The sequence below is a fragment of the Cnephaeus nilssonii genome, assembly GCF_951640355.1.
Source record: "Cnephaeus nilssonii genome assembly, chromosome: 15".
NCBI classification, from domain to species: Eukaryota; Metazoa; Chordata; class Mammalia; order Chiroptera; family Vespertilionidae; genus Cnephaeus; species Cnephaeus nilssonii.
In genome coordinates this window covers 12,820,165-12,836,699 of record NC_137086.1, presented here as the reverse complement: position 1 = coordinate 12,836,699, position 16,535 = coordinate 12,820,165, and the positions used below count along the sequence as shown (strand labels likewise).

The window sequence follows — 16,535 nt, the reverse complement described above, 5'->3', positions numbered from 1 at the left end:
GTGGTTCTGAGCAGGCTTCCTGGAGAAGGTGGTGTTTGAACTAAGCCTCAGGACATTATGAGATGAGATTGAGGGAGAGCCAGGCAGGTGATGGAAAGCATAAAGGATGGATGTGGTATGGTATGGTATAGCATGTGATGCCTATGAAGAACAGATAGTTGTACGTTTTGGTTAAGTGATGGGTATGGAAGACTAACAAAAATAATGTTGAAAAGTAGATTAGGGCCACAGGCCTTTTATGCCTGGCAAACATGAATTTTGCTATACAGAGTTCATATGGAAAGTATGATAATTAATAAGTAATAATACAAGAATAAATTCTGTGTTTTGCACACTCACACCTGTAGACCTACTTTTGCCCCACCCTGTATACAGAATGACTTGCATGGGTATACCTGCACTATATTTATCTACCCCTTCACCTTATACACATAGGAATGCGAGTCCAAGTACATGTTGGGGACCACACCTAAGATTCTCTCTGCCATGTGTAGCTCTGTCCTCTCAAATCACAAGCTCACCTCCTCCTAGCCCCAATATCTGCCTTGTCCCATAGTCACACTGACGTTGCCATAGCTCCACATTCCTCTTAGATGTGCCTCTCTCGTCTCTAGTGGTGCAAGGCTGAGCTACATTGTCAAATAGCCTTCGGGCCTTCGGAGAAGTCTAACAACATTTGTATCAGGGAGGGGCCCACTCCCCGAGGGAAGAAGCCCATCATTTCAGCAGCCATTGCTTAAAATGGATGAACAGAAACGTGTGTGCAAGGAGGCTTTCTCGACAGCTCTTCTTTGGCAGGCCACTTTATAAACACACAGTGACACCCAGATAAGAGATGCTTTTGACACAGCTGGACTACCTAGAGCCCACTTCACTCATCAACATCCCAGTCGTGGCTGTGTCATTACACCTGTGGAGGAAGCCGCATTAACACTCGGTACACCCATGTCTTGTTTCCTTCCATGGGGACATCTTGTCTACCCGACGTCCGTGCTGTCTGCCGATGGGGAACTGCCACTCCCCCCGAGGAATTGCTCTCCTGGGAAAAGTACAAGTCCCTGCCTCTTCCCACGACAGCATGCAAACTAACACATACACCGTTGTGAATGCAGAATATATAGGTTCATGGTCCTCAAATGTGAGCACGCATCAACCATCTGGAGAGCTTGTTAAAACACAGATGGTTGGTCCCCACCCTCAGAGTCTCTGATTTAGTAGGTCTGCGGTGTGCCCAAGGATATGTGGTTAGAAGAACAATATCAAATCACAAAGCCAGCTGCACACATTAGCACACATTAATGGGGCTGAGCCTAAGAACTTCAAAACGACCTCTTCTCAAAGAAATCAGAAGGTTGATTTTAACTCCTGTTGATGAGAGTTAATCACCATATTCTTGTTGCCGTAATGTGTAATACAGTGAGTTCTGTGAACACTCTAAAGTGAAAAGGTTAGGGGAAACCTTTGGGGTGACACATGTGGAAGAAATGGATATATTTGCATCAAAATCACATTATAATTTGATCAAGAGGCAGCTGAAACCGACCATTCCTGTCTCCAAAATTTATAGCAGACAGAAAATACACATACATGCATACATATGTGTGTGTATATACATGTGTAGACAGATTAATTTATGTGTGATAGGGGAGGGGGTTTCTCCTGTTGGCCATTCTAAAGGATTTCCTGTAAGAGATAAGAAACCAAATGAGCCAAGTCTAGATGGGAGGAGTTTGACTTATCTGGGATTTTATTAAGATAGAGTCCAACACTTATCATTGGTTTAATATCTATAGACCTTGATTTGAGCTTTGTTAATAGCATCATGTATGACAAAGACACAGCCTGGAAACACAGCAAGCACTTTAGCAATTGCTCTCCTTGGGAAAAGAACTATTTAGAGATAAGATTATGTTTGTGTGGGCTGATTAGCTAAGCATTATCTGGTACAAACTGTGCAGCACCTTGGAAGGAATTGATAAACACATCATTAACTCATCAAGGTTTCTTCAGAGGGGACCTCTTATCAGAAGGCCATCAGAATGATGAGGAAATACTATGAACAGCAAGGAAAGGGTAGGCAAGAGCAGAGAATTGGGGAAACTACCCTCTTTACATGAAGAGTTACACCCAGGAGAAAGGCTTGGCACTTTGGAGTTTTGTCTTGTGAAATCCAACAACGTAACCAAGTGGGGCCATTTCAGAAACACAAACTTTCTCTTAATTGTTAGCTAGGGCTGCCCAACCCATAAGCTCTCTGATTTTAGGGAGTTATGTAAAGATTTCTTCAATGGTGGTAAACTGCTGGAACAAGAGGGGGTCCTTGTTTTCTGCCTTTGAAGTGCTTCAGTGTGAGTTTATACAAAACATGTGCCTCGCACATAGGAGCTCAAGAAAAGTGTTAAGGTCAATGACAGACTAAGTAAGGGGCTCTGTGTCAGGGATCTGACAGCTCTCCAAGCCTAAAATGATGGAAACTACAGGGAAGAGAAACACTTGTTCATCCAGATGTCTTGGGGTGAGTTTGAACTTGCCTAGCAGGCTGGTCCCACCTAGGCACAAGCAGGCTGTTACTCCCTATGGGGCATCATGACTTCCTGGTCACAGGCTGGATTAAGTTGCAAGACCCATAGCAGCGGGTGGCTAAACAGCTTCAGGGTCTCCACTGGACATTAAAGTGCTGGTCCACAGTGAAGTGAAAGCCTTAGGGACCACTCAGGGGCATTTTTCACATCAGCTTTTGAGTACAGACAGTCCTCAGGTTACGTTTTGTCGCCATCTCCCATTTACTTATAAAAAAAAAGTTCCATCATTTCGACATATGTACATATGTGCTATATGTTTTTTATTATTTATTTACCGCAAGTAAAAGTCAGGAATTGTTATCTCTCTTTTAAATTATTTTTACTGTCTCACTTCATTACTGCTGTGTATGTGCTCCATGTGAGTGACGTCGGTGCTTATGTAGGTGGGTTCTGACTTACGGCGAAACGTTACATAGGAACGGATCTCCGACGTAACCTGAGGACCTACTGTAGCTCATTTTAGCCAAATGGGTAAAATAAATAATATCAGGGACTCAGAAAGGAATGGCTTAAATGAATGAAAGGTTCTGAATCATACTGTTGGTGACAGTGGCATATAATGAGTTTTGTGGATCCCCATTTTCAAATACACTAAGTTTTTTTTAAATTTTATTTTTATTGATTTCAGAGAGGAAGGGAGAGGGAGGGAGAGAGAGAAACAATCAATGATGAGAGGGAATCACTGAAGGGCCGCCTCCTGCACGCCCCACACTGGGGATCAAGCCCACAACCCGGGCATGTGCCCTGATCGGGAATTGAACCGTGACCTCCTGGTTCATAGGTTGTCACTCAACCACCGATCCATACCAGCTGGGCCAAATACTATAAGTTTCCTCTCTGCACAGAATTCGCAGCTTGACTTTAACTTCAAAAGACAGCCAATGAGCCATGTCCCTCTGGTTCCTTATCATTGCCACTCTTTTGTTTGCAAAATGCGCCTCCTTTTCTCACTGGGAAAACCTTAAGTCAGCTACCAGGCCCCAACACTTTTTCTCTCAGTTATTCCAACTATGTTAGGGACAGGGCCATGGAATAATGTAAAATGATGTGCTTATGAAGTTGTGAAGCCCACAGGAGATAGTGCCTAGCAAACTGCACATGTGAACAGACTGAGGAAAAAATCAGAGGCTTGCATCCATTCATTCATTTATCCATCCATCCGTTGGCTACCAAATTCCAATTGGTTATAAAAATTACATCAACCCTATACATCTCACCCAAAGCCCATAGATCAGTGGAAGAGGTTTATCACCTGGGGGCTCCCATGGAATGAGAGTGAGGCTGCCAGAGCTCTGGCTGGCCTGTTGATAAAAGCAGTATCCTATTTGGAACCACCACTTTTGGTTAGCTAGGTGTTATCTCTGGGTTGGGTTGAAAGAAAAAACAGAAAAGGGGCTAAAAAAGGTTTATGAAAATAACTCTGAAGGCAAAACAGTTATTTTATAAGAAAAATGGTTTGAACGGGAGATACTTTGGTCTTGTTCCGTGGTCGGCAAACTGCGGCTCGCGAGCCACATGCGGCTCTTTGGCCCCTTGAGTGTGGCTCTTCCACAAAATACCACGGCCTGGGCGAGTCTATTTTGAAGAAGTGGTGTTAGAAGAAGTTTAAGTTTAAAAAATGTGGCTCTCAAAAGAAATTTCAGTCGTTGTACTGTTGATATTTGGCTCTGTTGACTAATGAGTTTGCCGTCCACTGGTCTAGTTGGTTTGAAGGTCTTTTTCCACTCTGAGAAGTTGTTGATTTGCTGAATTAGAAATACTCAATAATTCAGATTAGTTCAGCAAACATGTATGGGTCCTTACCAGGTGCTGAGTCATTGGGGATATAAAGATAAAATAACCTGTTATAAGTATGTATCAGATGCCTTCATCTTGATTAGAAATTGCAAACGTGATCTCTAGAAAAGTGAACGACCTCACCAGAAAGATGATAATTATCAAGGGAAAATAATAATGTGGCCCTGTGCTAAGTCCATTTGCCTACTCCACTTTAAGTCACACACGTGCTTAAAATGTCCAGTCATTGGTCATGCATAGCAATGAAGTATGTTTTTCATTATGGTCCAGTTAGCGGTGGTCATTTGCCTAAATAACACTTTCCAGGTGGGACTCAGACATGAGGCCCAGCACTGATCTGTGAGCGCTGCCCCACGCCCCTGCCCCGCTGCCTGGGGAGTGTTTCCGCCCCATGCCCGCTTGGTTAGAGCAAGCCAACCTAAATCTGCCCATCTGCTTATCTAAACAGCCCCTATCACCAGCGTATCTCAGATCTCAAGGTCCTGAGATGTCTGGCACTTACACGTTCAAGTGCCAATGAACACCAATCTCCGGGGTCAGGGCATGAGGAGGAGGTTCAGATTTTATGTGGCTTTTAGATGCTGAGATATGCACTCATGGATTGGTTGGTTATCACTGTCATGACAGGAGCACAATCTAGGCAGATTGCAAAACACTTTGTAGATCATTCTTGCAGAGTGATAAGATTAATGAGAGGACGGATAGCATTTCACTGTAAGGACTATGGCTATTAAAACATGGATACTCCTCCTCTCCTCTTCTCTCTCTATACATAGACACATAAATATATACATGCACCTTTGAGGTTTTGCTATAGGAGGGCCTACATATGAAGCTAATAACTTATTTCTGCTGCTAAAAATCCTGCTAATAAACTAACCAAGAGGAGTGGGTTGTCACCAACTGTGTGTGGGGAAAGTCAAAGACTAAAAGCAAGTGAGAGAGAGAGAGAGAGAGAGAGAGAGAGAGAGAGAGAGAGAGAGAGAATGTAACTCAACCACCTATTCCCTTATTCTGCATTATAGAACAAGAGCCAGTTATACACCAAAGTTTGGGGGAGATTTGGCTTAATTAGAGTGCATAGGGTTGAGACATGTGTGGGAGGTAGGCGAACAGCCAGGGCATTTATTTGTTCTACTAACACTCAGCAAAAGGAGGCAACCTGACTACAAAGATTTGCATCCCTGAGAGATTCCTGCTAGACACTGCGGCCTCTCCAGATTTAATTGTCTACCCTGCAGGGCATGCAGGAGGCACTCAACAAGCATCTCAACAATGAATGAACAAGTGAACAAGTCAATGAACCAATGAGTCACCCTGCAGGACTCCATCTCACTGCTGCAGAAATGTTCCTGGGCTGATGTTTGGAGTTGCCTGGGTCACCATATACCCTCCAACCCCCCACCTGTGAGTTCCCATGGTCACACACATAGCCATCACTCCCAGACTGGCAGGCCTGGAGCAGAAGGCTCAGCCCTTAGGCAGCCCCTCTGTGGCAAGGTCTCTGCCTAGAACATTCCATGACTTTCATTTTCATATCCAACAACATTTTAGAAATATCAGCAGAAAAAATAGTACATTTCGAAGACAGCTTTCCTGTTCTGTGTGGGGTTTGAGTGTGTGTCCTGTATGTCGCTCTGACAAGGAGTGTGGCCTGGTTACTTCTCTTTCTGCCTCCAGGTAGATTTGCTTTTTGGAGAGCAAATCACCTCATCAAGGCTTGATGGCAGGGACAATGACATGAGCTCTCTCTTTGCGGAATATGGCCCGGCACGCGGTTAATGCTTAATAAATGCTTTCTGGTCATATCATATCACATCACATCAGGACATATCATATCTTATCACATCACATCATATCTTATTTCAGTTAAAGAATAATCAAACACAGGCATGAACTTACAAATATACAGGCATACTTCAGAGATATTGTGAGTTTGGGTTCAGGCCACCACAATAAAGGGAGTGTCGCAATAAAGTGAGTCATCATCTCTTTTGCTGGTGGAGGGTATTGCCTTCAATTTGTGACAAATGCAACATCTGTGAAGCGCAATAAAACAAGGAGTGCCTGCACATGCAGAGCTATTGCTACTGTCCTTGAAAAACCTCCCAGGTGTACCTCAGGTTGTGTGCAAAGCCCTTGTCACCCTACAGGTGCTCTTACTCTGATGAGTCCAGGCCTCACACGAGCTTACAGATCACTTGATTCAAGTGTGTACCTGAGGTGGGAATCTTGTCGGAGGGATCCATGGCAGGGCACCTGATTTCCGTTTCATCTCTCACCTGAAACGAGACAGAGAAATAGGAGAAATGGGACACATTGAAATTGGGCGAGGAGCGGGGTCTCTAAAGTTGGAAAATATTACTTAATATAGCAACCCAACCATCTTTTAAGATTTCTTCCTCTCATTCAACACTCAGATTCAGGTGCCCACTACATCCTCTCTGTGGGCTTCCAAACCTGTCCCCTCTTCTCTGGTCCCTCTACCTCAGCCTACGTCCAGGCCTGTTTCTTCTTGCCTGGACCACTGCAGTATTCATAGCATCACCACCTCAGACCCCTGGCTTCCTTCCCAGCTTCTCGGGGGGCCCCTCTCTCTCAACATAATACAATCAGGACACTCCCCTGCCCAAATTCTCAGAGAAAACAGGGCTTTTTTAAAAGTCTGTTTTGGGTATTGCTATAGCCCCAAAGCCGAGAACAGTACACAGTAGATGCTCATAAATATTTGTTGATTGAATAGTAAATACATTTCTACTCTGTATTAATATCAACATAAAGTCCATCCTTCTTAGCATGGCCTACGCAGTCCCCAGTCATTCAAAACCCTAAGAATTGACCCAACGCTCTAGACTCTCCATGCCTCCATCTCTTTGCCCACGCTCTTACCTCTACTCTCCCTTTTCCTTCCCTTCCCTCCATTTCCCCACATTCCCATCCGCCTGGTTCAACCTCAGTCATCCTTCAGGGCTGAGGCCGTGGGGACTCTCCGGGAAGTCTTCTTCACTTCTCTCCTGCCTCAGTTAGTTGCTCCCTGAAAGCTCCACGGAAACTTTAGTTACAGAACGTCTTCCCTTGTGCAATAGTCCTGCTTGGCTCCACTAGACTGAGTTCCTTAGGACCAGCAGGTATTTTATTGATGTTTTTGCCTCCCATGCCTGGTATCCACCCTTCCACCCACCCACCCATTTAGTCATTCAACAAATAATGATTAGGTACCTACTCTGAGTCCCTGCCCTCACCGACCTTGAGTCCTAGAGGCATAGAGCAGGTAGGTAATCAATAACTGTACCCTGCAGGAATGTATCACTCCCTATCATCAGATGAAAGCAATGGCAGCACGTACACGGAACTCGTAGCATGCCGATCCTATCACACATGCTTTATACTTATTATTTGTTATGATTTCAACACAACTCCAGGAGGTAGGGCTATGACTTTCACCACTTCCCATATCAAAATAAACAAGGCACAGAGAAGTTCACTACCCTGTCCAGTGACACAGAGTCTGCAAGTGGAAAAGCCTGGATTGGAACCCAGAGCCAGTTCTCTGCCCTCAGATTGTCCTCATTGCTGTGGTGACAGAAGGTGCAGGACAAGTTGATGCGCAAGAGAGTCTTCCACACTGTGTTTCTCAGGCTTTGTGGGCAGGCCCCGGCCACCAGCACTGCCTCCTCCACCAGGAGTAACCCTCTCCCTCTTTTATACAGAAAGGAGGCAGGGATGGCGCGAGGCCGAATTTGATGTAACCCGTATCAGTCCCCAGTCCCCAGTCCCCAGAGAAGGAGGAGATCAGCCTGCAAGTGTCTGGGCTCCTCAGAGCAGTGCAGGTGCCCTATCTAATCTGACAGAGAGGATCAGAGTCACGAGATAAGCAATAAGCAGGACATGAGTAAGTGTGAGGTGGCCCTTGAGGTAGGAGCCAATGTCAGAGGCCTTTTGGTCTCCACACTGTTTGGTTGCAGATTTTGGTATATTTCTCTGCCTTTCCTGTTGATTTTCTCTTCTGATGAAGGCCTCAGATGAATTTAAACTGATGAACAAAATAGAAACAGAGGCATGGATACAGGAAACAGACTGGCAGCTGGCAGAGGGAGGGGGTTGGGGGACTGGATGAAAGAAGGTGAAGAGATTAAGCAAAAACACACACACATATATATCACACAGACATAGACAACAGTGTGGGAATAGCAGAGGGAAAGGAGGTAGGGGCAGGTGGAGGTGGCCAAGGAGGGGGAAATGGGCCCGGAGAGAGACTCTGCTTGGGGTGATGGGCAGACCACACAGTGTGAAGATGATGTTAAGTTGTACACTGGAACGCTGAAACCTGCATGGTTTTGTGAACCAATGTCACTCCAATAAACAAACAAACAAACAAACTAAAAAGAAACTGCAGAATTGTTATTCTCTTAATTGCATTTTCTTAACCCTCAGAGATTGGGCTTCCAGGCTAGTCCTCAGTGTTTGGCTCAAATAAACGCTCATAAAAGCTTCCTGTTAAAAACAAAGGGGCTTGTCCTAGACTGGGGAAGAGCCTGAAGAGCCTTGCGTTACAGCAGGACAGACAGGCGCAGGCAGCACGGACACAACCCCCCCCCCCCCCCCCCCCCGCCAGGGAGCTGCAGGATGCTGGCTGCCAGGCTGCTCTTGAGGCGGAGACGGAGGGGAGACCTCTTTCAAGCACCAAGGAGACAGCCACACCCCTGATCATCACACACTCAGCCTGCCCTTGAGGTTCCAGGACATTTCCACAGGCTCAGCCAGCCGTACGGCCCCTGGTTCATTTGCATGAGTGTCAACCACAGAAAACCTCTCCGTACCTCAGGGTTCTCATGGGGCTTTGGCAACCCGGGCAGGTAGTTGCTGTTTGTATAGGTGAACAGGTACGGCTTTTCCTGCAGAGAAAAGTAATGCATTGTAAGCAGGACTCAGAAATCTGCACCCTTTAACCATCAGGCTGTTTCACCCGGCACTGCCTTTGGCCAGCTTGGAGCCTTCGCACCATCACTTCAATGAAAGCCATTCTCTGGCTTTTCCTCTCTGTGCTGCCTATGAGTTCCCTGAAGGAGCCCATTCATGCTTTAACGTTTCCCATTTGCACGAGTTGGCATCTCGGGCTCTCTACCTGTAGCCCATGCTACCAGCAAAGTACGTATGTTTCCATGAAAGAAGAACTTAGCTGTAAGCGTCCTGGCAGCCAAAGCAAAGAGGGAAACAGGGTAAATTACACTGTTCTTATGGCCTCGCACCAAAAACTTACCACTTCACCCAGAAGCCAAAACCTTGACTATCATTAAATGACAAAAGGAATTCTACTCATTTCTGGTATTTCCCCATCCATTCATTCAGCAACATTACCTACATGCCTATTACATATTTGACACATGGTGAAGAAACCCATCTTCACATTTGGGCCAGGTGGGGCCAGGTGAGATATGGCCTTGCCCCTATACCCTCCCCCTGTGTGGAAGGGGCCATGATGCTACTAAAACAGCTCAATTCTGCCCCATTGGCTACGTTCTGTAAACCTTACGTGTGCCAAGTATGCAAAGCTGTGACGGGACCCGGAACAGACCCACAACGCGAAAGCGGCCAATGCCTCAGCCAGGTGAGACCCCACTTCACAGCAAAGCCCAGCTGGTGGCCCCATCTCTCTCCCGATTCAGTGAGAGGTTTCCTCTCTCCCCGGGCCTGGCCTACCTGAGAGGGACACTTCATGGGCCAGCTCTCATGTGCACTGAGCAGCTCATCTTTCTGTCCTGCGGGCTCCATCTAGGAAAGAAGGCGATCTTTAGAACAGAAGGTGATGCTCGGGCGGCGGCAGCCTTCCAGGTGCCACCGAGAAAGACTCGTCCGTCCAGTGTTCCTCCGAGTTGACCCTGGATGCAGTATCACGTCACCTGGGAACACGTGAGAAATGCAAGTGTCTCCCCCACCCCCACCCCAGACCTATGGAGTCGAAACCCTGGGGTGGGGTCCAGCTCTCTGCATTCTAGCATGTCCTTCAGGGGATTCTGACACACGCTCAAGCTGAGCCCACTGCAAGCAAGGAGTGGCTGATTCCTGCCCCCTCTCCTGAGATCACAGGAGAAGCTGAGCACCGGGGAGGCTGGGCCAGGACAAGGACATTGGGGTCCTCGATCCAACCCAACGGCTCTCCGCTTCCTGTGTCTATTGATTCGGGAATGGGCGAGGGTGGCATCAGCTCTGACACAGGCAGCTACTTAAATGATAACCAAAGCCTGTCTAACAGCCAGACGAAGCGTGCACGGTGTACCCGCAGGTACAAGCATTAAAGGGAAGAGAGGAGAAGGAAGGCTGCTGAAGAACTTGATGTGGGAGCAGTATTTTCCAGTTCCCTTTGTTATTTTTAAATGCCCTGGCTGTTAGCCTGCCTCTCACACGTGCCTCATTATACGTCCATAAACCCTTAAAGAAAAACACAGTGGCTTTGAGAGCGCACGCGTTTTCTGCTGCAGGCACCACCTTCCACCACGGGAGGACCTACTTCCCGCAGGAGCTAGGCTCCCGTGACACCTTAGGCCAGTGATGGCGAACCTATGACACACGTGTCAGCACTGACACACGTAGCCATTTCTGATGACATGCGGCCGCATGCCGAGGATGAGACATTTGCTGCTCCTGGGGATGAAACATTTGCGACTAGAGTCTTGGAGTTAGTTTTTTCCTCAAAGTGACACACCACCCGAGTTATGCTCAGTTTTTTGGTGAAGTTTGACACACCAAGCTCAAAAGGTTGCCCATCACTGCCTTAGGCCCTCGCCTTCCCAAGGACCCTGACAGGGGACACAGAGACAGGAGGCTACAGGACGGAGCACCCTGCCTGGCTCAGTCACAGCTCTGCCAGCCTCCACGCGGCTTTTGGAGTCTTCGGCAATATCTCATCCCGGGATCTGTGCCCACTAAGCAAGAAGCAGGAGGAGAACTTGACTTCTTGGGGCTGGCTCTTCACCCAAAAGGGCAGAGGCCGCTAAGAGGGTGTAATTAACCTTTCGGAAAAGGAGCGGCCACCCTTCGGCTGGAGGAGGAACTGAGGTCCCTGCTTCCAGTTTTATTCTGAGGGGAGCCCCCCCCCCACACACACACAGGGGTCAGCCCGCTCCGAAAGCGAGTGTCCAGTGGGCCCGGGTGGTGGCCAGGTGTCCACCTGGTCTGCTTCCTTCTCTCCAGTCTTTCAAAAACTTAATCAATAACAGAGTCTGGAAAGAAACCTGGGAAGAGCCACATCTTCATAATTCTAGTAGAATGAATACAGCAGTCACGGGACTCACTCAAAAAACAGCCAAAAGACACCCCTGGGGAAACCCCTCCCTCTTCGCTGGCCTGGGGCAGGAACCCTGAGGACTCGCGGTGGGAAATGCCTGGTTTGAAGAGAACGGGGCAACTGCCCACTCAGGAAAGCCCCCTCCTCTCCTCGGGCCCTGGTGACATCCGCTGTCACACTGAGCCTGAGACCTTCTTCCCCGCTGTGCCCCTCTCATCCTCATCCTCGCCTCTCCCGCAAGGGGTTATAGGACACGTATGTGCCTGTTTGAAAGGACAGGACGTCACCCAGGCTCAGTAAAGGCGTTGCCACTGCTGCCACCACCACCGATGACACTCAGTGGCAGGATGAAGGGAGAAGGAGGGAGAAGGAGGGAGAAGGAGGGAGGAGGAGGGAGAAGGAGGGAGAAGGAGGGAGAAGGAGTCCTTCCTCCCCGTCTGCTCTCTCCAGCTTCTCTCTGTATGGCCTTCAAAGGGCTTCCTTTGTTCCCAGGGCCTCCTTGTCCCGTTTCCTGTCCTATCAGACCAGCTTCTACTGCCTCTCGATATGCATTTGGCTTTTGTGTTCCTCCAGGGCCTCCTTGTCCCGTTTCCTGTCCTATCAGACCAGCTTCTACTGCCTCTCGATATGCATTTGGCTTTTGTGTTCCTCCAGGCCCTTCGCTCACAAAGGCCTTGGCCTGGGAATGCCGGCCTGCCCTCCTCTGCCACATCCCACAAAGCCAACCCAAACCCCACCGCATGGGGCTCTCCTGACCACTTGCCCTGTCACTTTGGGGTGCCCAGTCCAGCATCACTACTGGCTGAGTTCAAGTCTACTCTTGTTCCTCTGAGTCGCCTGACCCTTCCAACTACCCCCTGGGCTGGGTGATGGCCAAGACTGTTTGGTGTGTCTTTGTATCCGCCTTGGACCCAGCACAGGGAACACAGTAGGTTCTCTCTCGTTGCCTGGGAGACAGGTGATGTGGGAGGGGAAGGAGGTAGTTTGGGCTGAGCTGGAATAGTCGGCCCTTCTGTCCAGAGAGAGGGCGGCGGGAGGGCGGCCCTGCAGGAGGGGGCAGGTTCCCTTCCTCTGCCTCCACAGGAGATGGGCAGCAAGTGGTTCCCTCCGAGATATTCCACCCAAGGGCCAGGCCCACTAACAAAGAAAGCAAATGCTTTCTGTAAGGAGAGTGCGACCCCATTGACAAGGGCTGCGGGGGCCGGTCCCGCCCCTGCCCGCTCGCTGCTGGCTAATGCACAGCTGCTGGTGGTACTCAGCAGAGCACTTCGTAGAAAAGATGGAGAAAACACTTTCTAATCCAAGAAGAAGAAAACCAAGTTCCTGTCACTGGAATTCTAAAAATAGGGCAGCTTGGATGGGAAAAAAATAAACGGCAAAATCAGGTGTCTGTCTGGTACCAAGGCTCGAAGTTTTGACATTCCATCCACCCACTGACGAACCCAGGCAGCCCTGGGGGGCTGGGAGGTGGGGAAAACGGGCACAGTTACGTGAGGAGCGCCAACACGCGTCCAATACGCACTGTGGGCCAGGAGTGAGCTGCACACTCGCCAGGTCCCGGGCCAGTGTTAGGATCTGGGTTTATAAAGGGAGGGGAGACCCTTAATTCACACGCCCTGTGAGAGATGGCATTAGGATTCGACCCAGGTCTCCATCGCTCGAAAGTCCATGCTCAGCCCAGGTACCACCCTGGGCTGTGAAATCACGTGCTGGAGCTGAAATGTCACGTGATGGAAAGCTGGCCTGGCTCGCTGTGGGAGATGGTCCCGAGGCCCCACTCCAAGTGCATCTCCACACACACTCCCAGGACGTCCCGGCCTCTGGGAAGGGCAGGTCTGAAGATGTCCAGAGAGCCCTGCACGCTGCCAGGGCTGTGCCCCCGCTCTGGGAAGAGGCGGTGAAGCTCCCGGGTGGGCAGAGCAGGCCGTGCCCACATGTGGGAAGGGTCCCTGGTGGCCTGGAGTCATTGCTCTGGGACCCGCTAGCATCCCGCAGCCCCTCCATCTGACCAGTGGACAGGGGGGGGGGTGTGGTGGTGGAGGCCCTGCCCCGCCTTAGGACAATCCCCAGGCTGGCCCCGCAGCCCCCGGAACCCCTCACAACTCACCATGATGTTCCAGAGATTCAAGGCGAGGGTGGTGGGATCCTGGTGTGGCCACTTCCCCTGAAAGAGAACCACATGAGAACCCCTGTGCCCCAAGGATGGGAGGGCTGGCCACGCACTTGAAGCTGTCCCTGGCAGAGACGGGGCGGCCCTGCTCTGTCCAGACTCCTCCTCTCAACCTCTCCACATCAGCAATGGCAGCCACATGGGACCGCTGTCGGGGGTCAGGCATGGAGGTGAGGGCCTGCAGGAGGTCAGACCCTCACCATCACGGGGTTCGCCACACCTGAGCCCAACAGCAGGAGCAGCGTGACAGGAAGGGATTCCTGTGTAGTCTGAATAGGAAGGGGGATGGGAACTAATATACCTCCTCTTTCTTTAAAAAAAAAAATATTTTTATTGATTTCAGAGAGGAAGGGAGAAGGAGAGAGAGATAGAAAACATCAATGATGAGAGAGAATCACTGATCGGCTGCCTCCTGCATGCCCCACACTGGGGATCGAGCCCACCATGCCAACCAGGCCCTCCTTCTTCTTTTAAACCATCATTTAAACATCGTTTAAGCCCAGCCAGTGTGGCTCAGTGGTTGAGCATCGACCTATGAGCCAGGAGGTCACGGTTCGATTCCCGGTCAAGGCACATGCCTGGGTTGCATGTCTGTGTTTAAGTCCTGGAGGGGGCACAATTCCAACAGGCAGGAGCCAGAAGCCTGGAGAGGGGACTGTCCCAGACACATAGTAGGTCAGAGAGACCCTACTGAACATGTGCGGACCCACCCCATACTCATGGTCTGGGCACCCCACTTGGGCAAGGGGTATTTGCCCAGTGACCTGGGGGAGTAGGTTCAACTCTAACTACCCTTCCTTCCAGGGGTGGAGACAGAGAGCCTGCAGCGGGAGGAGGGTGCCCTGTGCCCTAAAATTCTATCCTAGGGTCACACAGCCAAGCGGGACTGAGGGCTCCCTGTGCTCCTCACACGTGTTTACTCATGCCTCCACCCTAGAGGGCGGGAACAGCAACAGTGGCCCCGACTTCACAGATGGGGAGCCGGGCAGAGTTCCGACAGCTTGCCCAGGTCACACAGCTGGCCCGTGTCAGAGCCGGGAGCCTTCGGCTCAAGTCCATGCTCTGTGCCCCTGGCCACTCTGCCTCCAAGAGCCTGCCTCAGGGGCTCTCCAACCCCATGGGGAAGTCGGCCAGCAAGTATAAGGGAATCCTGCAGCGTTTCCCCCTGAGAGCGCCTGTCCTGGGCTCAGTGGGTCCCACCTGGGCGGAGAGGGAGAGGGAGAGGGAAAGAGAGAGGGAGAGGGAGAGGGAGAGGGAGAGGGAGAGGGAGAGGGAGAGGGAGAGGGAGAGGGAGGGGAAAGGGGGTGCGGGCCCAGCTGCTCACAGTCGCCCTCACTCACCGAGCGTGGGGACAGGGCCTCCTCGTAGAAGAAGGGCTGGTACACCACCGAGAAGGACTCCTGCTTGTTGTACCTGCTGGAGGCCAGAAGACGGTCCCAGCTTTCCTGGAGGAGAGAGCAGAGCGTGTGCGCCCCGGAGCACAGCGAGGCCCCCCCTGGCCCCGCCTCGGCTCCCCCAGGAGCTCTCAGCGGCCCTTGGCCACGCGCTTTCTGAATTCATCCCAGAGATAGATCCGAACCATACTCCCCGGGAGCTCACGGAGGAGGGGCAGCCGGGCACGCAGCGAGGGTGCCATGCTCTGCTCAAGGGCTAGTTCCGTAGAGGGACGTGCCATTAACTGTACAAAACGTGTCGCCCCTGGAGAGAAGGGCCACAGGGCTTCATGCATAACTTTCTGCTTAAACCAAAGTCCTCGTGTGAACACGTCAATAGGAAGTGTGTTTGAGCTGTTTGCTGACAGGCTTGGTGGCCTCCACTGAGCCATCCTCACCCTCTGGGGGTGTCGTCTCTAAACCAGTGGCACACCTTCGGGGCCTCTGAGTCGCCCTGGGGCTGCAGGCTGGGGTACGGGCCCACCCTGGGCACACCCAGCTCAGCAGCCACAGTGCAGTGGTAGGTACATTAGGTGATAATGACCCAACCGTTTCTGGATGACTCTGCCCAGTCTTTCACTAGCGAAGGAGCCGCTAAAGTGCTGCCAGTATTGTCCCCACTTTACATGAGGAAAAATCAAGTCACACCCGGAGTGAACCGAGAGCGGCTCTCTGGTTCCTGACTCCGTGGGAGAAGGGGGGACTTACACCCTAACCGTCCCTGCCACCCCTGTTCTCCTCCATGACCTGCTCCTGAGAGCTGCCAGCCTCCCCGAGGGGGCTCACCTGGTAGGACCACTGTGCCACAACCCGGGACAGCTTCGAGGTGTCCTCCGAGCACCTGCAGGGCTCCGCTGCGAGGCTGCAGGGAAAATAAGCCAGAGTGAAGCTCGGATACAGCGGGGCCTGGCCGCCTGTGGAGGAGTGAGGGTCCCAGGGCCTGGCGGCCTGTGGAGGAGTGAGGGGGCCGGGGCCTGGCCGCCTTGGAGGAGTGAGGGTCCCAGGGCCTGGCGGCCTGTGGAGGAGTGAGAGGGCCGGGGCCTGGCCGCCTTGGAGGAGTGAGAGGGCCGGGGCCTGGCCGCCTTGGAGGAGTGAGAGGGCCGGGGCCTGGCCGCCTGTGGAGGAGTGAGAGGGCCGGGGCCTGGCCGCCTTGGAGGAGTGAGAGGGCCGGGGCCTGGCCGCCTTGGAGGAGTGAGAGGGCCGGGGCCTGGCCGTCTTGGAGGAGTGAGGGGGCCCGGGCCTGGCTGTCTTGGAGGAGCGAGGGTCCC

At 51.0% G+C, this 16,535-nt stretch overlaps 1 protein-coding gene across 1 annotated transcript in view; it reads right to left on the bottom strand.

The window, feature by feature from the left end:
• Nucleotides 1–16,535, bottom strand: part of PLB1 (phospholipase B1) — a 130,679-nt gene that overhangs the window by 64,823 nt on the left and 49,321 nt on the right. Inside the window, exons 13-18 of the mRNA XM_079792562.1 lie at nucleotides 16,054–16,129; nucleotides 15,175–15,279; nucleotides 13,772–13,828; nucleotides 10,080–10,151; nucleotides 9,200–9,274; nucleotides 6,598–6,661 (exon numbers count right to left, since the gene is read on the bottom strand). Coding sequence (XP_079648688.1) covers nucleotides 6,598–6,661; nucleotides 9,200–9,274; nucleotides 10,080–10,151; nucleotides 13,772–13,828; nucleotides 15,175–15,279; nucleotides 16,054–16,129 — 449 coding nt within the window. The remainder of the gene's footprint in view (nucleotides 1–6,597; nucleotides 6,662–9,199; nucleotides 9,275–10,079; nucleotides 10,152–13,771; nucleotides 13,829–15,174; nucleotides 15,280–16,053; nucleotides 16,130–16,535) is intronic.